The sequence below is a fragment of the Eurypyga helias genome, unplaced genomic scaffold (assembly GCF_000690775.1).
Source record: "Eurypyga helias isolate BGI_N326 unplaced genomic scaffold, ASM69077v1 scaffold43623, whole genome shotgun sequence".
Lineage (NCBI taxonomy): Eukaryota > Metazoa > Chordata > Aves > Eurypygiformes > Eurypygidae > Eurypyga > Eurypyga helias.
The window spans coordinates 15,632-40,736 of NW_010243857.1; the positions used below are offsets into that span (position 1 = coordinate 15,632).

Below are 25,105 nucleotides of genomic sequence, written 5' to 3' on the forward strand. Positions count from 1 at the left end.
GTACATGGAAGCGTTTCAGCCTCTCTCTCGATTAAAAACAAACAAAAAAGGAAACTAAAAAGCAACAGCAAAGTTTGAAAGCAAGAAAGAGTTTTCTTGCTAAGTAACCTCAGAAGAGCATGTTTGAACAGAAATGCTACAGAACACCATCTGTTGCAAACCGGTGCTTTATTTGGTTTTATGCATTGGAAACTTTTTTTTTTATGCAAAGAAAAACACACAAAAAAGAGCATCTTTATTCTTTTGCAGAGAGCTGGATCGAACGATGTCTCAGTGAAAGTGAAAACAAACGTTATTCCAGTCACACCTCTCTGGGGAATGTTTCTAACGATGAAAGTAAGTAACTTGTCATTCATTTAAAATGAGTGTGAACGTGCTCACATGCAAACTTCTTGCCCTATATGGGGGTACAGCTTGGTGGTATTTTTAGTAGTCTGAAAAGTCAACTCACTTGACATCCAGTAGTACGGGTTTTTTGATGTGGGTTTTCTTGGGTTTGTGGTTGTGGGTTTTTTGTTTTGTTTTTTCTTTTTTTCCCCTGGAATATTTGCTGGTTTGCATTATTTAAAAGGAAGTAATACTATCTGTTAGTTAAAGCAACCAAAAGTATTTCTGTGTCACTGAATAAAATTTGAATGACCTCTAAAATGTGCTGTTAGTAGTAGCTCATGAGTAAAACCCTCTGTTTTGCTTTTCACTGGTGAACACCATGCAGTTGAAATACAGGAAAAACTGTGCTGTTTTTCAATACTACTATATCAAATCGTACATCTAAAAATATTTTAAGAATTAAACAATCATCAGATTGAAAAAATCACATCTTAAATCTTTAAATTTAACTTTTTAGTCATAGAGAGGAAACAATTCTAAATCTAGCTGACTTAAAAATAGCTTTCTTTCTTATCTCTTCTAGTTATAGTAATTCAGATCTTGATTTTTAACAGCAGCATGTAATTTAAGACCTCAAAATACCTTCAGATAACATAAATGTATCTTTTTGAAACTGTAAGATTCATTTAAGTTCACCATTAAGTTTTCCTTGTTTATGTACTTTCTCTTCTATTTAATTTGCTTGAAGCAAAATATTCTTCACATTAGTTTTCCTCTGTGCTTCACACGTCAGTTTTTTACAAGATACTAATGCAGACTGAAGTCTTTAATTTAGATTTTTGTAATACTTTTGTAATTTTTGTAATATTCAAGCACATTAGTTTAGAAAATGTATTTTTAATCACTTCTTAATTGCTGCATTTCCCCCTTACATTTTTTGCATTTGAAGAAAACTACTTTGATGACAATTTTGATGTCACAGTATAATTACATGTCTTGCAGTGCAGTGTTTCAGTGGATCACGGAATTTGCTCCATTTGGGCCCTACGCTTATTTGTCCAGGGATCTCTTTTGAGGCAGTATGTCTTATGAAGGAGAAAGGAGGTGTTAGAAATGATATTTATTCGTGGCTCCCAAGATAAGAACAGAGGATAAGAATCCTTAAAGATGGACAATAAAACTTGGATGTGTTTCTGATTTTTATAAATTAAGGAAATAGAAATTAGTTTATCTTTAAACATAGAACTGTAGTAAAAACCAAAAATCATCTGCTTGTTTATTTGCTTTTTACAAGAACCTGTGAGACTTACAAGATTAATTTTACTCGGATGTTACTGAGAAAGTGATGGAAAGAATCTGTAATGAAGATGTGACTTCAGATTCTTAATAGAGTCAGAATTCAGGAATCAACCCTATTGACTTTAGTGAGCTTTTCCTTGGACTCGCAGTTCAAGACAGTATTGTCAAGGGAATTATTTAGCACCACTAGATCTGTTTTTTAAAAAATTATAATGTCATAATTATGTCTCCTTCTATGTTTTGTCCTAGATCTATAACCCTAAATAGGTTGCAGGGTGGTTTGCTATATGTGCTTTCAGTTTAAATGTGAGCATAAGGAAACTCCCATGTGCTCTGGGACAGCAGGGAGTGGACCTGTGTGGGTTAGCAAGGGCAGGTGTTTCAGACAATGGCTTTGGGAAGATAGGGTGGTTGCTTGTTCTGCTTTCTGGTGCTGGAATTAGGGGCAAGAGATGGTAATGAGAGGCAGCAAACTTAGAACTCATAAAACAAACATATCAATCCATTTATCCCACATTCTGTGCAGAAGACATTATATAATGTCACAGTATATAATGGAAACCCAAATGAGAGCAAGAGTTGATTTCATCTATCTTCCTTCTTAGCAGCCAGTTCTTCCAGATGCTTCATTTGCACTGATACCAGCATTCTGCAGTGCAGATAAGGCAATTAATCCACCTGAAAAGTCATCCTTTTGGGTGTGAGAGGGTGAACAGGAAGGACTAGGAAGGAAAAATAAGCCACTTACCCAGCAGCAAGAAGACCAGTAATCTTTGTAATCCAGAACAAACTAGAAGTTTTGCCCTAGAAATCATTGTATTATGTGTGCCTTTCCAGACCTTGAGTTCTTTCTAACACTTCTCTAACAGTCCCCACACACCAACCGGGGAATTTCCAAACCATTGTGTCACGTTGTGTTCAGCCTCCCTCTTGCGAACAGCAGGAGGCAAAACGTTTTGTGAAAACCTATGAAACCCTATTTGAATCCTTCAAAACAACGGTCAAATTGCTGTTGTCAGTGGAGCTCTGGTTTTCATCTGCAGCGAAAAGAAGGCATCATCTATCTTTCTCTTGGTTACTTAGTTTTTGGTCTCTGAGTACATTACGTAGGTGCTGGCTGGGCTCTACCAGGGAAAATGTAGCTTTGGTGCTGGGTTTTTTTTTTGGCTTGCATCTAGTGAAGACTAAGAATTTGCACTGTGAACTGATAATGTTCTTACTCAGTTTTCTGCTTGCTCTTGTGACTGTTTCCTGGATGTTTTTAGAGCTCACAGGGCTTTAGGACAAGGGTAATAGTTTTGCTGATCTTCTTTTCAATGGTTGGGGCATGCACTAGAATCATACTTCAGGGCACAGGCCACAGGGGTTCTTTGCAAACTCCTCTTCTCACCCAGACACCTCCAGGCCTCCTGAACTTGCACTACATTATGAAGGGAAGCAATGGCTCAGAGCTGTGGATTCCCATTGTCTCAGTGCTGCTTGGGGTGCTTCTTACCCTCTTGGAACCCTTTATGACCTCTCCCCCAACACAGCTTTAACACTCTAATATAAAAATTCTAGGTAAATTTTATTTCTTTTCAGTGTTTTAAACACTTTTCCTTCCACCACTTCTACTCTCTACATCTTAGTCAAAAGATCTATGATTCTATGATCTAGAGGAAAGGGAATGGTACAACCTCATGTCCAGTAATTAAAAATAACCCCAAACCTCACATTTTTTTGTGTACTGTTCATTGAGCCAGATCTTCAAACTGAAATAGGTGTCACAGAATACAATTCAAGCGTTAGGAAAGCTTCAACTTCAGTTCCCTGAGGGAGGAGTCATGATGTTACCTGAGGAAGAGGAAAGGTTGCTTGTCCAAATTTTTTTGATATTTAGAAATGTGACTGTGTAGACAGCTCTTATGAGAGAAAGGGAAAGATTCAGACTACTTTTTGCACTTCAAAAGCAGTGTTCAAAATCCATGTTCAAACCAGCTGAAATGGAAGATTTATCCAATAGTGTGGTGTGGTGTTTTGTGGTGGTGTTTGTGTGTGGTGGTTTGTTTTTTTTTTTCTTTTTTTTTACCTAAACCTCTTATTCTTCCATTGGAAAAAAATGTTTAAAACTCAGCTACTTGATTTCATTGAAATACTCCTTGGGGAAAATTATTTCTTTTTCAGTCATGCCTACTCAATTAGAACTATGCTCCCATGTTTCTCAGGCGGTTTAAAAATTCCCACTATTTTAAAAGCATGGAATACGTGCTAATGAGCCCGAATCTTATTTATGGCTACATGTAAGTAAATTCTTACTATCACTTAAATTTAGCTAAGGGCAAATCACTCTTGAGAACAGTCAGAACCTGGACTACAGGGGCTCTTCCCTGCAAAAGAAGAGCAGGCTCTTCCCTGCATCGTCAGAGGAAGAAGTTATTCTTCTGAAAGGTGTGACCTAAGGGAAGGATTTTATCCATACAAAGGTATTAATAACATATTAGCTCCTTAGTGTTTTAGAGACATGCTCAGGCAGCACTGAGAAGTACAAGACTCTTCTGTTATCTCCACAGTGGAAAGCAGAGCTTTAACTCCACTTTAGTTATGACAAACATCCACATTCTGGAAGAAGTTGTACTAATGCAGGGTCTTCACTTTGGGTTGTTCCACTTACTGTGTTTGAGACAGCATCCTTAAACAACTGCTGAGCATTGCTGCTATTGTCTCTCTGTTTTGCTCCAAGAAGCAAGAAACCCCTTGAGCTGGACTTAAAACCAGACAGCAGGAGTTAGAGGATGCTACTGGGAGTCCAGAGAAAGCCACAAACATATGCACAGGGTACAAACAGAACTCTATTCTGGTGGCTTTGAAAGGGTATTTTGAAAAGAGAAAGACAGAGCTGTTAGCAAAGAAACTTCCATGGAATTTGGGAAGAAAAAAATTGTTATCTCTGAGAGCCAAGAAATATTATTTTTCTAGTACACTGATGATCCCTGTTTTGAATATCTTTGAATCCCTCTTCCATGCTGAGACATTTACTTGCAACTCCCCAATCTATTATTTGCTTTCAACTTGGGATGAGTACCAGGTTTCCTACCTAACCAGGCACCTCGAAGATACCTTTCGTTGGAATGCTGATAGCCTTTCTATTGGCAGTGGAGTGAACACTTTAGATCTGCTCCTAGCAAATCAGTTGCTCTTTGAGGTGCTGTGCACCTCATAAAATGACAGGCCAAAAAGTAAGTGAAAACAGCATTCCTTACTGCTTTCATGATGTACAAACGGATCTGGGATCAAACCTGAATCGAGTGTTACACAAAACATTCCTTGTTCTATAGGGAAGGCATCAAGTGCCTTGCTACTAAGTAAAATATAAGGAATATCTTTATTTTTTGCTAGTCAATTAATTGTCTGATGAGATTATATTGTTAAACTCAAGGTAGAATAAAGAGCTTGTTTATGTAATACTGCAAGTTTGTATTTCTAGGTCCCCTTCATTCTTGCAACATGTGCAGTTCTTTCCATCTGTGTAATAAATAAGTGAAAGTTTTCTGAAAATAAATATTTTAGCCAACACCTCATGAAAATGAGAAACATTTTGGCTGACTGCTAGTCAATTGGCAGAAAACAAACAAACAAAAGTTCTCTTTTCTTGTACAGAGACTTGATTTTGGGGGGACATAAGTGCTAACTGTGAAAAATTTGTTTTCTTGAAAATCCAATTGTTCAGTGGGTAATATTTTTGATGGAAAATGGTGCTTAAAGATTTATTTTTTGAATAAGTTCAAAGTCTATAATTTTCCTTCTTGTTTTTAAGGGTTAGTCAGTTGGAGAGTGTTGAAGAGTCTTGAAAAAGGATCTCCAGGAAGCAGACATACCTTAGGAGGGAGATTTAAATTGCAGTTTATGTTCTTATCTTTAGTTTTTGTTGTTAAAACAAACCCTTACTTGGGAGTGGCTGCAGTAGTCTGGCTTGTAGTGTGGCTGACAGTGGGTTAGGTAAAGCACCTGCAAACAGGTCCTCACTCTTAGTGTAAGTGAAAAACAACTGGGGAAGGGATGGAAGGGATGTAGGGACTCTACTATTGTATAATTTAGATATTGACTTGATGTCTGATAGACTGCCATGTATCCAGGGGAAAATTAAGTCTACTTAGCTGAGGTGAAATCCAGGTAATAAGACCTTTGAATTTTAGCCCCTTAAATCAAGAAATATAATAAGATGTTTTATTCTGGGGAGGAGGGAGTAGTACCACTTGGTTTCACTGGCAGAGGTTTAGGATTTCCACACTTAAGCTAAACGAGGGGTTATTTAGATCAGTGGCTTTCAGCCTTTCCAGTTTGCATCCCCCCAGCGATTTCCAGCAAGATCGAAACCAACTGAACTTAAACTGCTGGATGGCAGGCTTTGACACCGGCATTGGAAATACTGATTAAGAAAAGGGATGGCTTTCACCTGGGAAGCAGCAACCTTAATTTGGACAGGAAGATGGTGGGGCACAGGAGGAGGATTGGGCTCCCACATGCTGCTGATCCCTAAAGGCAGCAGCTTTGGTGGCTGTACCTCTCCCCACAACAGCAAAGGCCAGAATCTCTGGGGTCAACAGAAAGGCTCCTCAGTGCCCTGCGTTAGGGGTCCCAGCTGTTGAGGGCTGTGCACCCCACATGACTGCCAGCTGTAATTTTCCTTTTTAAAGCAGGGGAGCACCTTCCTCCCCCCCAGCCAGCACTCACCCCCTGCAACACCTTGCTGGGATGAACGTTCCTAACTATCTCCCTTTCGTTTTACCTCAGGAATGGCTGGGAGGCTGCCAGCTGCCGGGCACACGCAGGGCCTTGGCAGGGCAAGCCAGCACCGCCCGTGGGTGAAAGAAACTACAGCAGTCTCAGTCTCTGTGTCCCAAGCCTGGGGAGCAGCTATAAATCCTGCGTGTCCCTCCCAGCCCCGCTGCCTATTTTTCCTCTGCAGTGGCTGGGTGCAGGGCTGGACCGAGCTCATCAGTCCACCTGCCTCTTGCCCCTCCAATGGCACCCATGGACCTTCCACACCAGAGCTCACTTGCTCCCCCAGCAGGTGTTCTTGCATCTCCAAGCCAGAGTCCCTCATTCCCTGTCACGGGGAAAACCGTGGAACTCAACCCAGAAGGCTCTTCCCAAAGCAGACCAGGGCAGACATGGCTGCCCTCTCGTCCCCAGGCCTCTCCTCAAGGCTCAATCCAGACATGCTCTTCCTAGGGTGTCTGTGCCCTCAGTTATGGGTAAGAAGGGAAGAAGAGTCAGTGTTGGAAGAGAGGATGGCCCTGACTATGTTATCCATGCAGTAGTTTAAATCTGTGCTGCACGGCTCTGCCTCCCACCTCAGAGAAGACATTTGTCCTGCCGGGGGTTGTTGTTGGGCCTCAGCAGCTGGTGGCAGCCACGGCTGCTTGGCATTCAAGCCCTGTGTGCTGAAGGTTTGTTACATGCCGACCGTTTGTTTAGGAAAAACAAATGAAAACCACAATTTAAAAGTGATTGGAAATGTGTATGTTGGTCCTATGTGCTGAATAAAAGCGGGCCCCTGAAAGGCAGGGAAGGAGTGTGCAGCCCAATAATTAGAGGCCTATTGTCATGCAGATGCAGAAGAAGGGCTGCCCTGCTCCCAGTGTCTGCCTGCAACTGTAAATCTGGATTTTCCTGATGTTCAGGGAACCATCCTTGCAGGCTGAAGGATGTTTGGTTAATACAACTTGCCCTATATGTAATTCAAGAAATACTGTGGTGCAAGGGCTGAAGGCAGCATTTTCCAAGGTGGGGTTTGATTTGTGTGTACTGGTTCTTGGGGCTGCACAAAAGGCCCTCCCAATGGGGCCTGATGTTCAGAGGAGATAGCCCAGTTCCCTTAGGATTCAGCATCCTAAAGGCTCACTTAAATAACTTTTGAAAGTTGATTTACGAAGAAATGAAACGTACAGCATGGTGTACAGGCACAGTGGCTTACCTCGTTGTTTAGGTATCGAAGCCTTTTACACATAATGCTTTCATCAGGGACAAAGCTGTTAAAATACAAAACTGTTTTTGATACAACAGTGTTTCCCAAAAAATACCCTTCTTGGAGATGCTGATTGTGCTTCACTTCCAGCTTTCCCTTGGAAATTTTTATATGCTTCACAAATCACAATGTAATAGGGATTATTCTAGACTTTTAAATTTTTCCAAAGAATAATGTGAACCACAAAAAATCCTGTAATTTAAACTAATAAAGAAAGAGAGAATGGAAACAAAACTAATCTTTTATTCAAATTTTTGGAAAGTCAACATATCAGAGAGTTACCTTGGAAACATTTAATGAGGAATAATATCAGAAAAAATATCTGAAAAGGAATAAATTATATTAATTCTGAACAAGAAAAATTGAAATTAAAACCACTTTATAATCCTTGTAAATTTGTAAGCATCTACTATATATCATATGTCAGGATCACAACAGGGGATGAACCCCATTAGGTTCAATTCCTCATGTAATACAAAACTAGAGTGAGGCAACTGTTCCCTTAAGGCAGGTGAAAGTCTTTTTAATGTTCTGACATCCTGCTAAAGGTCTAAGAGTCAAGTGTTTGTTTGGGTCTTTTTTTTTTCTTCCTATAAACTTATCCTTTCCAATGTCATTATTTCTGTGCACCACTCTACTCTTGCTTGGCAGTGATGTTTGCAAGCTTTATTGCCTTAAGCAGTGTCTACAGACGCTAGCTTAGGGAGCATCATTATTTACATTTTCACAGTTTAACAATAAATTTTGGGAAAGATTTGAGACCTGAACATTTTTTATCAGATAATTCAGTTCACAAATGCCTGAGAGTTTCCCACTGAAATTACATAGTATTTTTTTTTTTCGTAACAGATGAGGAAAAAGAAAATAATAGAGCATCAAAACCACACTCGACTCCAGCTACACTGCAATGGTAAGATGCCTTTTTAAAAAAATAAAATCAACTAAACCTGCAAATGTGTTTTCTTATCCTTTTTCTAGCTGAAGTGAATAGAGGTCCTGGACATCTTATTCAGTTCTAAAGATACTTTCACTGTATGTGTTTAAGCTGCTCTTTAGTATCCTGCACAGCATTTCTTAACAAATGTCTTACTCTTACGGGTTTTGTTTGAACATAAGAAACCTTTGATACAGTTTACAAGATCTATGTGGCATATTTGTTTGACACCTTGCCAGGTGGTGATTTGTGGTTTGTCAGCTTTGTTATATTTCTCACAAAAAGAAGACTAGTACTGTGATTTTTTTCCAAGAATCATGTTTGCTTCAGTGTATGGAGTAGCCCACCTTAACTGACTGTCGTACTGAAATGAGGTCTTGGTAATTTAACATAGAAAACAACAAAAGAGTTTAAGGTTTGACTTATTTGCTAAAAATCCCTTGCAAATTTAGTGATGGGGGAAAAGGAAGGGTGATTAGGAAGAGAGAAAGAGGGGATGGGGAGAAGAAAGTTTGAGAGTCAGTCTCCTGTGCTATGAAAAATGAACAAGTGCTGTTCACTGTGATTTACAGCAGCGTTTATGGCTGTGTATTCTGTTACATTGCCTATACTTCTGACATCCCTTTCTATAGGTTATCTCTTAGACTTCTGTTGACTTTTCTCTTAATTTAGGTTTTTAATTCTGGTTTAGCTTTCTTAATGTTGTAAGTGATCAAGCATGTTTCAGGAGGTTCCTTGTAGCTGGCAGAACAGAGCTTGGTTACAAAGAAGCCTTGGAGCATGCTTCTCTGAAAACCCGTATTCCTTACCTTGTTTTAAGCCTTTTAAGGAAAGGCCTTTGCTTAATCTCGAAGTACTTCTCATAGTTTTGAGAATAAAAAGATAAAATATTGGGGGAAAAAAGATTGCCTTTTTAGCAAAATGTTAGCAAAATTATTTTTCTGCTTTTTTAAGTCTCATGAGAGATCTAACTGAACAAAGAGCAAGAGTAATTAATTTGGTGTATTTTACTCTTTTTCTGCCTGTGAAATTCTGTGATTCTGTGAAATATACATAAAGAGGTTTATAGGTTATTTCATTTGTATTTGCTCTTTAATGTTCATTGGTTCAATTTTAGATTTAAAAAAAAAACCCAAACAACCAAAAACAAAACCTGTGGGTTGATTTAGAATAAGTTTCTCCAAGTATTCAGTGTTCTGCCTTGAAGAAACTTGCAGACATTTCCAGTGCAAATACTGAAATGTGCAAATATAAATAAAGGAAAAAAAACCATAAATATTTTTGATTTGTACCTATTTGTATTACCAAAGTGCAGTTTTTCAGAGATTCAAGAAAAGTGAATAGAGTGAATAGAGACATAAAATTGTTAAAACAAAAACGAATTGTCATAGATGTATTTTACTATTTTCTGTTATTCACCCCAACAACTTCAACACAGTTCGAGCAGGATAACAAAGAACTATCTAGCTAAAATAAAATCACAGGGAGGGTTTACCACTCCCAAATTCAGAGCAATGTTTATTTTGCTGTAGATTCAGTTAGAAGTCTTTTCCACAGGAGCAAATAACATAGTAGCCAAGAAGTCAGAGTTAATTAGAACATGCCAACGATACTCTTCCCAACAGAAAACACGCAAATACTGTAAACAATCTTTTGCCAAATACTTTCAAGCTTCCTCACTCATAAAGGTCAGTAAATCCCTAAACTCCTGGGAAATTGAGCCCGGCTGGAATGCAATCTGCACGCTAATGCTCATTCAGCAGTGTTTGCAATAGAATCCTAGAATTTTGATTCTGAAAAGGCTGCTTACATCATCTTTCATTCCCCCTTGCTGGTGCACTGGCTTACTACCTGTCTGTTGTGTTCTGTTTCTTACATGTTTAGGTAGGTCAGACATTCTCCCTTTGAGTCTTCTGCAGCAGCTGCAACTTCCTCCATTCCATTTTCCACCCAAAAAATTCAAGAGGGAGAAGAAAGCAGAAAAGTTTTCAAGTTTAATTTCTTTAGCTGGTGTCAAACTGAATGACACGATCTGCTCATTAATAGACCACTAAGGAAAAGTTTCCCAGCTTAGTATCTGTACCATGGAACAATTTTCTGGAGGTTTCCCACATAGGTTTTTCAGCCTACGTGCTGCAGCTTTGAATTGGTATTTCCTGGAGAAGCTCTGATGGTGGGTTTGATACACTAGATACAATGACAAGCTCAAATGTTATGGTTAGATTGCTAAAATAGTAAGTTTGCTTTCTGTGAAGATGTCGAGTTCCCACTATTCTGGAAAACAGACACATTAGTGTCAAGTTATTGTACTAGTAACGCATGGGTCAGTAAGCTATTGTGGTCAGATACCACTCTGTACCAATGCTGCTGTGAGTGCTTCCGTTAAATCTAACTTTGCATGTTTGACAGTTTTGCCTGCTTAGGCCTCAGACCAAGTTTTTGCACAGTGAGGAAAGACAAAAGACTGAATTTATCTGAATAAACCCTGGGTAAGCATGTGTCCTACATTCCTACTGGAATCTCTGGGCCACATTCAAGTGACGGAAGTGCTGAAATTATTGACCAGATTTCAGGGTAAAGTACTAAACTTGCCTTGTTCTGGCAAATGGAAGCACCTCGACTGTCTGCAGTGTCTGGTTGGTGTCTGCCAAGGTAAAGCTGGTCATGTTTTTACTGTTAGATGCTACTGTCATTTACAGCTAATGAAGGCAAGCGCGTGTCGGAGAACAGAAACAGGACACCTCAGTAGCAAGGGAAGAGGAGGAAAGGGAAGGAAGACATAAGGGAAATACCTAAATTTTGTCACGTAGTTCATATTGCCATCACCTTTATTAGTTATTTCTTGTCTAGCACCTTGCTGAAAAGAATGATGAACATAATTCCCTCCCATGGGGATCTATCCTTAATACTGACACCTCTCCAAAGGCAAAGTACATTGAATGGTGCAAAAGAGGAAGGGGAGGAAGTAGCTGAAGATGCCAAAAGCATGTCTGGATGTTTGTCGGCTTGGCTAAATATCCTCTTCCTGGAAATAGGAATGATGTTTTTGGTGTTTTGTTCATGACACAAAATGAAGTGAAAGGCCTGGTAAATGTAGCACTACTGCCAAATGCATCGTAATTGGGCAAACTACGCAAGCTTCAATTTAGCTGTTACGATATGAATATACCAATACCTAGCATTCTGTGCTTAGCCCATGTTCCTCTGTTCATTGTTTTCTGTACGGCTGTAGCTTATAGAATCATAGAACCATTTAGGTTGGAAAAGACCTTTGAGATTATCAAGTCCACCGTTAACCCAGCACTGCCAAGTCCACCACCACACCATGTCCCTAAGCACCACATCTGCACCTCTCTTAAATACCTCCAGGAATGGTGACCCGACCACCTCCCTGGGCACCCGTTCCAATACCCGTTCCAATGCCCGTTCCAATGCCTGACAGCCCTTTCAGTGCAGAAATTTTTCCTAATATCCGATCTAAACCTCCCCTGGTGCAACTTGAGGCCATTTCCTCTTGTCCTGTCACTTGGGAGAAGAGACCAACCCCCCACCTCTCTGCATCCTCCTTTCAGGCAGTTGTAGAGAGCAATAAGGTCTCCCCTCAGCCTCCTCTTCTCCAGGGTAAACACCCCCAGCTCCCTCAGCCGCTCCTCACAGGACTTGTGCTCCAGACCCTTCCCCAGCTCCATTGCCCTTCTCTGGACACGCTCCAGCACCTCAATGTCTGTCTTGTAGTGAGGGGCCCAGAACTGAACCCAGGATTTGAGGTGCAGCCTCACCAGTGCCCAGTACAGGGACACAATCCCTGCCTTAGTCCTGCTGGTCACACCAGCCAGGATGATCCTGATACCAGCCAGGATGCCATTGGCTGCCTTGGCTACCTGGGCACACTGCTTGCTTAACTCTAAAATTTTATGGTTATTTCATTAGTGAACTGTTTGATTGAACTGTAAGTTTGAAACTTTATTCTACCTCAATTTGCTGTCTGTGTCTACTTCTCCAAACACAGAATTATTCAAATCATGGACACACTAATTCCATGCAGTCTGGTGGTTTACAGTGTAGGTGCTCCGAATAACAACAGTATCATGAAGCTAAAGTCAACAAAACCATTCCCTTTTTTGTAATGTTCATAAAAAGAAATAAAGAGAAAGGTAAAGCACTGTTAGGTAATGGATTGTCTCCAGATTAGTAGCTTCGCAAACATTATAATGTACCAAAATGAATCTGTTCTAGAATCCTTAATGTGATTACCAATGGTATCATCACAGTTGTTCTGTTGCCTGTAACTAAAATCAAGTCTGTAACAACACTACAGACCTGCCTCTGCTATAGAATAATCTCATTTAATCTGGAAGTATATAAGTATAAAGAGGGAAACAGTAATAGGGACAGATAAAATTGTCATTCCTCTGGAAGGATTAGGGGTTTTATTGCTACGCTGTAGTGGTACAAAAGGTCTCATTGTGAACTACTGGCTTTATTAGGACATTTAAAATGTTATATATATATTATTTCTGATAATGATTTGTTAGGTATAAGATTGAGTTCATTATCTTTCTATAATACTGTAGAATGAAGCTGAATTCAAAATATGATAAAGTTGTTAAATAAAAGACAGGAAAATAAAAGAAGTGGAGCAAGATGGGGTTTTTGATCATTAAAAAAAAAGTTCAGGTATAATGGAGCATTGTTCAGTGTCAGACTAATGACTCTCTCTGAAAGAGAGGAGAAAAAGAGAAAAATTCATCAGATATGAACAGAAATAATTAACTGCTTTTCTTTCTGTCCTGTCTTGGTCACGGAAGCTGACATCCCAATTAGCAGCTATAGTATACAAACGAACTCTCCAGGTTTGAAAGGAGGTTTTGTTAAAGCGCTATGAATTTGAGGAAAGATGCCGTGATGATATTTCTGTGGAAACCAAGGAAGAATAGATGTTGCCCATACAAACTGATTCCATTCATCTAGCCGGATATCTTATTAAAATAGTTTCCAGTCACAAATGATCACGATAACTGAAATGGGAGGTAGGTAGGTCGGTCCTGAAAAAGGCAATGAAGGAGAGAAACTAGATATTTGGAAGGTGATCTACAGCTATCAAATGATGGGGGACTGTTTACTGTAAAATTGGAGATTTTGAGAACATGTGTTTATTTTTTAGTATTTTTAAGAGGAAGTTGCACCTACCACCTTGTCCTAGCCAGCAAGGCAGACAAGCACACATGTAACTATATACACAGCTGAGCGATACCGTGGTGACAAGATTAATTAAGGTTTAAAGTTAAGTGTGTATGTAAATACCTATTGAATGTTGTTGTTGGATCAGCAATCATAACATTGCCATTTCAAAGAAATATTTCTTCTAATCTATACATTTATAATAAGCCCATTTTCGGATTTTAAAGATGAAGCATATGCCTATTCATATATTTGAACAATACATAATCTAAAATTTTATACTTGTGTGTTTGCACGTGTAAATGAATAATAACAGTTTCGACAAGGTTGTTATTTCAGTATTTTATTCAACATCATGTTCAGACTATGGACTTTTTGGGTTTTTTTGGGGTGGGTTGTTTTTGGGTTTTTTTGGTGGGGTTTTTTTTTGGTTGGGGTGTTTGGGTTTTTTTTTCTTTTTTTTTTTTTTCCACTCTGTCCATAAGCAAAACCATTATACAGGTATGATTTCATGCACATTGTCGAGTATTTGCAAATAACCTGCTTTAGCCACATCTGCTTCCTCAAGGTAAGGAATTTTGCAGCTGGACAGAGGTGAGAAGGGTGTCATGAACAGAAGGTGGCCTGTCCTGTAAAGAATGAGAGAATGCTTCCACTCAGGGAATGTTTGTTGCTTCGTAGTTGTGGGTATATTTGTTTACAGCAGGATGCTTTTAGAGTATATCTTTTCCTAAAAATAGCATTTTGGAGCATGGTCAAAACCCAGTACCACTTTGTGCTAATTTCTGTTTGCCTGAGCACTCACAGCCTATATTTTTGATAGCAAATATGAACCAAATGAAGCAAGTAGGTGCTATGGAAGTGAACTGGAAGCACTTAGGAAAAAAGCAGAGAAAATTTAGTAGACAAGCAGAAGCCAGACCATTTGGTCTTAATGATGCAGCTTTGCATACTGTTTACCATACAGGACATCCAACACACTTGCAGTTCTCCCTGTTTGATATTTGCTTTTTAAGGCTGGAGGAGAACTATGAGATTGCGGAAGGTGTTTGCATTCCTCGGAGTGCTCTCTACATGCATTACTTGGACTTCTGTGAGAAAAATGACACGCAACCTGTTAATGCCGCCAGCTTTGGGAAGGTGAGTATAAACAGCAGTATGATGTCTTGAGCTCTCACCTGGTTCAGGTGAATTTGCGTTATTGAAAAGACTGAAATCATAATTTAGAGATAGAGATATCATTAGAGAGAGAGGTGTGTGAACGGAATCTCTTTTGTATTCAATTTATTGACAGAGGATAAGATTTTAAGTGTTTTGACAGTTGGAATAATTTCTAATCATGACTGAGCCTCAATACACTAGATTTTTTTATGACTTCAGTCCCCAGCCTAGCTGACAGTGACACAGTATACGGTATTGACAGCTTGGAAGTTGAATACAAGCCAGTGTTAACACATCTGCGTTGTAACCTGCATTGCTTTAACAAATATTTTTTAAAGACAGAAGGGTAAAATATCATTGAATTCTGGACCCTGGCTATGCCATTCTTGTAAGCATGGTACGGAGATCCCTGAATTAATGATATCAGCCCACACTGGCCATTCACATATTGGAGTACAATGCTTCCAGATGTGAAAGTCCAGAAAGCATCTAATAGCATTTGTGTGGCACTGCAGGTACAGGCTGCCAAGTTATCTTTGCACTGTGATTCCTTGTGCACCCACTTTCCAGTCCAGCTCTAATAAGAGCCACCGTGGTTAACTCCAGGCTGACAGCGGAGACGCGCTCTTAGCACAGATGCAGCTGTGCGTTGCCCAGATGTGAGCAGTAAAGCTTTTCTGCTGTACATCACTAGCTAACATTAATGGCTAGGATGTTACATAAAGTTCTTGTTTTGGATTTGCTGGTCAGGTGATGTTTTCCTTCCAGTGAAAAAGGATGATATTTTTATACTTTTAGTTTTTTATTTAAAACTGAAATTTTACTCTAGAATGTGTCACAGACTTATAAAACGTGTAGGCTGTGAAAAAACCCAAGAGGTAGAGTTTGCCACTGTTTTTGAAATGCTTGCAAGCATGAATCTGAAGCAGATTGTCCTGAAAGCTGTTCTGTTCTAGTGTTTGCAACATTTATTTTGTAGAAGTGCTGGCTATTCAAAGAAGGAAAATGTTCCTAGGGTAAGTGCCTGTGTAAAGAGTAGGTGAAGGAGAAGAATGTATTTCATGAGGTATCATTTTCTATAGTGCATCTTTATGTAGGCAGCTTAGCAAAGCAAGTAGAACGTACCATTTTGCAATGTTACTATGTTTGTTATGTCTTAAAGATCTGTGTAGCTGAGTTGATTCTGTTAGGTTTCTGTTTAAACACACTGCTTAAGTGTGGATGACGTGGTTTGTTCTGTGTATTATTGCTACCAAGTGGTATGTAGAGTGGCAACGTGTCATTTAGGAATAGAGAGAACAAGAAACAGGTTTTGTGTAGGCTAACACATTTGGAATGTCAATAAAATTTGCATGATGCTACTTTTGCTACTGCTAAAACCTTCTATAAATTATAAGGTGTAAATATTCTGAAATCATTTCATCAGAACATAAATATACTAGGGACTTCACCAATTTTCAGTGTGCAGCAGTCTTATTACACAGCATAGTACTCCATCCTCCTCCTTCCCTGCCCCTCATACCCACACACTGGGACATCAGCAGGAGTACCTTGACCTGGCAGAACAGGTACAGTGTCTTCCATCCAATGATCATGGCTTTCTAGTGTGTTTTTCATGTGCTGTGTTCTGAGTGTTTTCCACTTGGTTGCAATAAAGTTCTGAAGCAGTGATGCATGAAATTTGTTTCCCCTTTTTGTGGAGAGGAAGCCATACAGAATCGTCCTAGCGCCGTCCCAAACTAGTGCTTCGGCTGGCCATCACTTTTGGATCTGGAAACTGAGGCTTCTGCACAGGTGTGTCCAGGAACCTCAGACAACGCTGGCACAAATACTGAAGTGAAACGGGCTTCTGCATCTGCAGAACCCAGAGCAGACCCCAGCGATTCCTTCCACCCTATTATTGCTAAGAAAATGTACTGCAGAGTCATGAAGATCTCCAAGGCTGACACCCACTTCTTTCAGTCAGCTGTTTGCAGTCAGCTTCTCCTTGGGAGGGTGTACACTGATGAAGTTCTAGCCAACAGAGTTCTTATCGTGTGACTTAAATACCATATTGGCAATGCGTGTTGCATGAATGCCTTGGAGGCAATGCAGTGAAATAGGTGCTATTTGAGGGCTTCCGCACTTAGCTGCTGAAACAGAGACCCCAGACATGTTTGTCCTCGTTGGGAAGCATCAAGAGCCCTGCAGCTGTCATCTGCTCCGGAGAAAGGGGTTAGTTGTTCTGTGAAACTGTAGACAGTTCGCCTTTCAATAGACCACATTGAATTTATGATTCATCTTTGAACTTTAGCTCTGTGGCCAATGTTAAACATTTAGGCTTTTACTTTAACAAGCTGGTAGTTTTTAGAAAGAGACATGGAGTTCAGCATATTTAAACAATGTGATAAGTAACATCCCAACGTGTTGTTACATGCTCAGTTACATCTCAATTAAGAGAACAGTGTCGATTTCATTTTTAAAGACACCACTTGAGACATATGAAACTTTCCTGCAAGGGATCTCTCCAGATTAAGGTTTTGTAGACAGTGCTTCAGCCCACCTGTACTTCTTAAGCCTGATGTAAGTCTAATATATCCACCACAGAGCATGGAAGGGAGACCAGGCAAGTAGTTCATCAACAGGACCTTGTTTCCTACCATCTCTGATGTTCCTTAAATCCATAGCCTTACTGAAATCTTCTACCATATCTTCATGTTACCCTAGAGTACCTTCAATTATTTCCAGGTCCCAGACAGTGCATCAAGGTCTTACTTCTTTAAGTTTTCTCACACATCTGCTGTACCTTCTTTCTACAGAATTTTTGGATTCCCTCATGTCTGTCTATTTGCCTGTCTCTTTTTCTCTTCTCTCAGATTTAAAAAGACAGCAGCCTTCTGCACTCAGCCCTGTGCTGTAAATGCCTCGGGCTCTGCTCCGGGACCCTGTGGAGTCCGAGGTCAGTTTAAGGCGTTTCCAACTGGAAGTGCTGCAGCTGCCTGCAGCAGGGAGGGCTGAGCAGGTGTATGTTTTGTTCTGAGAGACACATTAACATAAAATACCAGTGATAATTAATAAACTGAGCTATGGAATTATGGTGGATGAAGGCTCTGACTCAATACTCTTGCTAGGTGTAGTTGCAAAACCTAAATCATTTGGAATTGGGGTCTTCACTGAATCAAAATGTTACTTAAAAAGCAGGAATATTGTGAGCATTCCCAAACCTCTTCAGTAGCTAGTGCATGTGGATGGGTGCCACAAGGCTTGTTGGTTCTTTCCTAGCTGTCACCCAACTGTTAGCTGCATTGCCAGGTCTGTGAGCTTCTCTTTCAACCAGTCCAACACTGATTTTTGTTCTTCGTTTCTTTTGTGACCCTGTATGAACCTTATTTTCTTAATCAAGCCCCTTAAAGATGTAATCTTCGTCCTCAGCACTGGTTTCCCCTATCCTCCATGCCCTCAGTTCACTGCTTTAAATTTACTGTGCGGTGCTACATCATCTCCCGGACCCTGCCAAACCTCTCATCCAGAACACATCGTGGAGCAACCTCTTTTGCATCCTCACGGAGTGTTCTTCCCACAACTCCCATATGCCCCCTGGAGGTTAAACACTTTCCTCTTTTGTTTTTCTATTTTACTTTCGGTGCTTTCCTGCCATGTCCTTTGACAAGCAATAATAAATTTATATTTGAAAAGAAAAACGAAGGGTGCTGACCCTTTACGGGGTGGTTCTCCTCCAGCCTGAAGTTCCTTTACATCACTCTGGCAGCATAAAGAGGTTTGACATGGATGCAGGCTCATACAAATTCTAGAGCCTCTTTGTTGCTCCCTGACTGGCTTTGATGTAAGTGAAAATTTATTTTACTTAATAAAGATGGGTAAAGTCCACGATAGATTTGTAATATTGATTAGGAGAGAGATCTTTTACATTCTGAGCAATATTTCCACCCCATTTCCAAAAAATGGGCTGAAGAACAGTTATACCAGCAGAAGAGTGCTTTTCTTCCAGCAGTTTGCTTTGCTCCAGGGAGGTACAAGCTGTACCAGCCAGAGTCCTCTTTTATCACTATGCACTGTCTCTATTCCCAGAAGTTTTGCTAGCAGGACTGCTCTTCCAAGCACAATTAACGTAAGTAGGATTTAGAGTTTCATGCTGTAATGCTATATATATTTAATATTTTAAAAGGGTAGACATGTAGCCTTATTGAAACCTCTTTGTTAAAGATATTGCAATGGGGTTGCATTCTGGTTTGTCTTTTTCTTGAAATGCACATATCTGGAAATTGCCTGCTGTGCGTAAGGAGACACTTCTCCTGATGTTGTATTTTTTTTTTCCTGTACTCTCAATTTGTTCCGAAGTAGCCTCAATAGTAAGTGGTATAGCAAAGAAGTTCTCTCTTCTGGTATACTGAAACAGCACTTGCTGTATTGTGGACAATTACTACATATGGAAAGGTTTTTATTAGACTTTTTTCTCGTCAACATAGAAAAGAAAAATAGAACTGGGGAAAAACCAATCTAAAGCCGAGGATGTGGTGGTTGTTATTGCATTGAAGTACCGTATCAGTCTGTCAGCACTATCTGAGCAGTCCCTGCTATTCCGTCATCCCTTTGTAACAGCTAAGGTTCCTGGCCAAAGGGTAGTTAACACCAGTATGACTTTCTTCCTGATGCAGAATCTTCTAGTCCAAGCTCCTCTGAGGAGGCCATAATAGCACAAGTACCACAGAAGCGAGTGGCCATACAGGTGTGGGGAGCAGGGATCCTACAGTGTAGTTGGAAAGCTCTTAGCCCCCTGGGCTCTGCTTCCCAGATCCCTTGTATTATTGCAGGTTGCTGCCTATTACCTTTTTCTCCTTGAGTGTGGGGAGTAAGAAAACCAGCAAGGTCAACTGAGTTTCTTTGGAGTGACCTTCCCTTTCAAAAAGATTTGCTCTCTAACAAAGGAATTTTTACTTGCTTTGCCACTTCAAGCATCTGGCTTCTTGTTAGGTCTTGAACATGAAGTAGAGTGGCCTCTGGGCTGCTTTACCTCATGCCTTGTCAGCACGTCCCAGGGGCTGTTCTTACAGCACAGGGTCTGCCAGAGTGCAGGGATGCTGGCGCCCAGCCTTTTCCCACAGATATGCTGGGTGATGGCAGGAAACGTGCTGGCACCAGTACAGAGCAGGGGGAGTTGTGCAGGGTTTTAGATCTGCTTGGCTTCAGCAAGTGAGCACTGAAAGTGGCTGCAGCTCAGCTAAGCATCTGAGTCAGAGCGTTCAATGTTTGCAGCTTTGTTGGGATGGAGTAATCTGTTTGATCGTGCCTTAGGCTGAATTCCATCTGGCCAGCGGAGCTGCTGAAGGAGGATATTATCATGCATAGATGACTTTGAGGAGAGATGTCATGAGCTTCACTAAAGGGTCCAGTTCAGTTGGAGTTCCTCATGGTGTCCAATCTCCACAGGCATTAAAGATAGTGCCAGCAGGCTTCTCTGATTTGCTGTGCAGTATTGGTTGAGATGTAGCAGGGCTAGAAACAAGAACTTATCCTACAGCTAGACCATGGCCTGTTCCACAAAATGATAAAAGTGAGTGGAGAGTTAGCGAATCTAAACAGACAACAGATCTGGGGTAAAGAATGCTGGAGCTATAGACTATGGTCCTCTCTCCTGGGACATGCACGAAAGTGAGCAGGTAGAGAGGGTATAGACACGGTCACGCCTCTTCCTCTTCTTCATAGTGTTTGGTGGACTTGGAGGACGAGAGTGATATTTTGTAATTGATTGATTTGATTGCGGTCTTTCCTATCAATGGATGTTTGTTGGGGCAAAGCTTTCCTGGCCTTTTCTTTCAGGCAATGTGTTGTTAAGACCGCCCCAAGCCATCTTTAAGCCAAAAGGTACCTGTTAACACAGTTGTTAGCAATAACAGAATGTCTCAGCGCAGGATTTTCAAAGGCGCTGAACCACGTGGGGAAAACCCAGGATGATCCAGCTGGCCAGGATAAAAGATGAATGTACCATGCATCTTTTCATACCTGTACCATTCATACCTGTACCAGGCCAAAGATGAATGAGCCTAAAAATCCTACATTTATCATGTACGACTGAGGATATCAGTATTGTTTGTGTTTCACAACAATGAGAATAAGGAAAGTATAGCTGTGCGGGAGTGTAGTTGGCATCACTGGTTTCTCTCCTGCTGCCATGGCAAAGAATTTCAGAACAGAAACACCACAGCAAAATTTAGTAAATAAACACAGATCTTCTATGCCTTACTTCCTAAAAAAAAAGCCCTCTAGATATAGGACTTGAAACCTGAGTTGAGACATAGCCAGGCCTGTTATGAAGATTTGTTACCAGAGAATTTATTCCACTCCTTATAGAATCTTTAGAACCTCTCATGGCTCCAGAGCCTGGAGCCTGGAATCTGTTTCTCTTGCTGGCAGAGTACAGATGCTGAGTTGCAGTTTAATTTGATTTGATTTCATTACTCTGGGAAGTTCTAGAAGCATGGCTAGAATTAGTTCAAATAGAAAGGAACAAGAGTCATGAAGAATAACATCCCTCTAGATCAAATGCACTAACAAAATGAACGTGCCTTTTGAAAAGTGGTAATTTAAATTATTCCAGGGGAAAGACTTCTAAAAGTCATCCTCTGCCTATTGCCCCCAGAGCAATATCTAACATTCTGACACAGGGAGGGGAGGAAAAAAAAAGACTTCAGAAGTTTCCAGACATCTTTGGTTTCTTCCATCCCTATCTGTTAGCACTAAGACAGATGCATAAGGTACTTTATAAGATGGTTTGGGTATCATTTTTTTTCCCCCAGTTCTGTTTCAGCATCTTGTCTAGTAGAAGAATTTATATGGAATAATTGGGAAACATAAATTGCACAGTTTGGTAGTGAATGCAAAGAGGAGCAATGGGTCACAGGATAGGGATGAAGGCAGAACAGACAACTCATTCCTCATTATGAAGCTGGGGCTGGCTCTTCTTGTGTTGGAATGTCACAATGCTGGAGATGTGAGGAGAGACACAGTGGCAGAAATTACAGCTGGCAGTAATCGGGATGAAGGAATGCACCTTTGCAGCCATTTGAGGGGAACAGAACAGCTCCTGCGGTTAGCCCTGTCTAAGGTTAATAGGTTGTGCAGATCTTTACAGAGGAAATGCATTCTTCTAGCTGTTCCTCATAAAGCTTTCTGTGTTTTGCATGGATACTTAAGTAACGTATTTGATTTTTATTGCATTATTTTAAGAAAGTCTAAAAATACAAATAACTAGATATTTAAGGTTATTCGGACACCTCTACTAGGTATAAAAATCCAGAAGAGAATAAAAATCCTGTTAGCTCCAAGATCTGTGCAGTATCTGTTGAATGGTGTCACCTCAGTGTGAGAATGCCATGAGAAGACTTCTTTCCTGCATCCACTTTGGCTGCTACATACATTCAGCGTGGAAAGGCTACTACGTGTCGGGAGGAAGGTCCCGTTATATTTTACCTGGTTCCTAAAACAATCTATCAGGATTGTCTGCAAAAGGGTTAAACAGGTGCTGACCTGAATGTACAAGTTCCCTGGGAAGGTGCACACTAGATGTATATTGTTTTATAATGTGAAGACTTCTATCTGGCTCTTACGTGTACTGGTGGCAATCACCAGACGGACTAGGGAGTTGGAAAATGACAGGGCCATTCTTGGTGTTTTTTTTAATCAAGGCAGGCATGCAGGATCTTCTATATGCAGAAGGCAAGATTAGGTCTTGAGCAGGGCACAGGGGAAGGAGAGGGAGAACACAGCTGAAGTTTAGTAACTGAGAAAGAAATTGAAGGAGCCTTGGTTTCTGAGGCTAATATAGTAGGGACAGAAGTTACTTGCGTGTGAAATTCCTGTTCTACATCCGTCTAACAACACAAAAAGCCAACTAGCATAACATAATGCCAACAGTCAAAACTGCCACATAATTCAGGTGGACTTTTACTTGGAAAATTTAAAACCTGTACCCTTTTACTCAGCAGACCTCATAGGGCTGCTGGATTTGTGTTCGCTTTGGAGAAGTATGAGATGAAATTTCAGTTCCATTGAAGGACAATGGTAAAAGACCCGTTCACTCCAAAATTCCCTTGGATGCCACCCATGAGATCTTTTTACCACTGCTTCTGTTGAGAAGCCAGTGCTGCTGTGAGAGCAGGGACTGGGCTCGGTTCAGAAAGCAGCTCAAACTGCGTGGTCTGGTCTGGATTTGTTTGCTTGCACAACCCCACTGCAGTGATGAAAGGAAAATGATCCAACTTGGTTTTCAGATCCGAACCTGAATTTTCATTTATGACATTTAGGAACTCCCTTCCTTCCCCACCCACTTGCAAAGTTAACTCATTTTCTCTGTAGGTCTTTAAAAGTTAATAAACATGAAACACAATGGTGTTGTATTTTATAGGGTGACTTTCAGGCTGAAAATATGATTTAAAAATCAACATTTTGGACCCTCTGCTTTTTCCGTTGATTTCAGCACGGAGTGAACACTACTTTGTCCTGCCTGATCTGACCTTCTCTCCTTTCAGAAAAGTCTCACTGCCTTTGGCAATATCATTACATAGGGGTTTGCATAAATGTAGCTGGATATAAACATTTGTATGAGAAGCTAGTTCATTTAGTACTTGACTTGTTTTATTCCAAACACAAACATGCTCATATACACGAGCACTCAAGCATGCCACCTTATACGTATTTTAAACAAGCAGCATTAGATCAAAAAGTCCTCACATTTTTTTCCAAAGGTTTGCTAGATTTTTTAAAAATTATTTTTATTTTTTTGTAAATTATTGGTAAAGAATATTTTAAGTGGCACAAACTTTTCAGCTGTGTTCTGAGAGGTGTACCTCGTTGTTTAAAATGTGCTGGATTTAAAAAAAAGAAACAAACAAAGAAAAGAAAATGGGATCATCTGATCAACTGCTCCGTTATTCTTCTCTTCTCCTGATCACCTCTGCCCTGGTATGTAGAAATTGGCTGATGTGTTTAAATCCCAGGAACTCCCACGGCATATGGTTCATAAAGTAGCATTTACAGTGTGCATTGTAGCACTTCATCACTACTAGAAACACTTTGAAAGTAATATGGGTTTGTGTTGTTCTGAAAGAAAAAATAGGGTAAAAGTATCTCTAATATTTAGATTTATTTTTGAGTCTAGTGCTGTAAAATCAACTTTTGGAAAGGAATAATATTTTCTGAATGACAGTTACCACACCAAAAAAAAAAAAAAAGAAAAAAAAAAGAAAAAGAAGAAAAGAAAATTAAAAGAAAAAAGAAGCCCCTAACCCAAAGAAACATCCTCAGAAAGTAGTTCTTCAACACCGCCTTTTTTCCCACAGCCTTGTGGAGCCCCCAGCCCTGTCTGCAGAAAATGAAAGAGAGAGGGGTGGGATTAATGTGTAATTAAAGGGAATTTGGAAGGCTGAGATGTTGCGGAATGTTAGATCAGTAGCTGGAACAGCATGTGGTGTTCTTTAGGCAGGCTTCATTGAATCCATACAAAAAAAGAAAGAAGGGCTGCTTGCCTGTCTGCTCATTTATCAAACAGCTAGGCTGAACTTTCACAGATCCACAAAAGTGTTTTACTGTTTGCTGAAGTTTTGCTCCAGAAATTAAAGCTGAACAACCTAGCGACTCTGAGTCTGTGCTGCATTTTTGACATCAGCCACGTTGTGCAAAGCTCTTGGAAACAAATTCAGGATGATTTTTACATGATAGGAAGGGAAGATTGTGTATTTCTCAAAAAAAAAAAAAGTATATTACTGAAGAAATGGTCAAATATGTGACATTGTAATGTCTTTATTTATACAGCACCTTTTCATCCAAATACATATTCCAGAGCTTTCAGTCATCAATCAGGATTAAATATTTACCATGGTGGCAAAAGGGCTAATGGAGAAAAAAAATCTATATTATTTAATTAATTTTAATTGATGTTTTCTTCTAGTTGAGCAGTTATATTCCATCTTGTATGCCTGTTTTCCTTAATTTTAGTTGGTAAACACCCCCCCCCCAAATAGGAAACATTTAGCAATTTATATAATGAAAGCATTATTAAAATAGTTTATAGATTTAAAAAAGGAAGAAATGACTTCTACAAGTGAATCTGCAAGGCTTACTGCAGTCTTTCTTGCATGACTGTTCTGCCAGCAGAATCCTCCTCCTACCGCAGACCACACTGAGAATCAGGTTCCATC

General features: G+C 40.1%; 1 protein-coding gene across 1 annotated transcript in view; it reads left to right on the forward strand.

Annotated features, from left to right (window-relative positions):
- Positions 1-249: 249 nt before the first annotated feature.
- The window catches only part of RFX4 (regulatory factor X, 4 (influences HLA class II expression)), a gene marked incomplete at its 5' end in the record, with an annotated part of 74,005 nt that continues 49,149 nt past the window's right edge, over positions 250-25,105 (forward strand). Inside the window, 3 exons of the mRNA XM_010149564.1 lie at positions 250-336; positions 8,486-8,546; positions 14,768-14,891. Coding sequence (XP_010147866.1) covers positions 250-336; positions 8,486-8,546; positions 14,768-14,891 — 272 coding nt within the window. The remainder of the gene's footprint in view (positions 337-8,485; positions 8,547-14,767; positions 14,892-25,105) is intronic.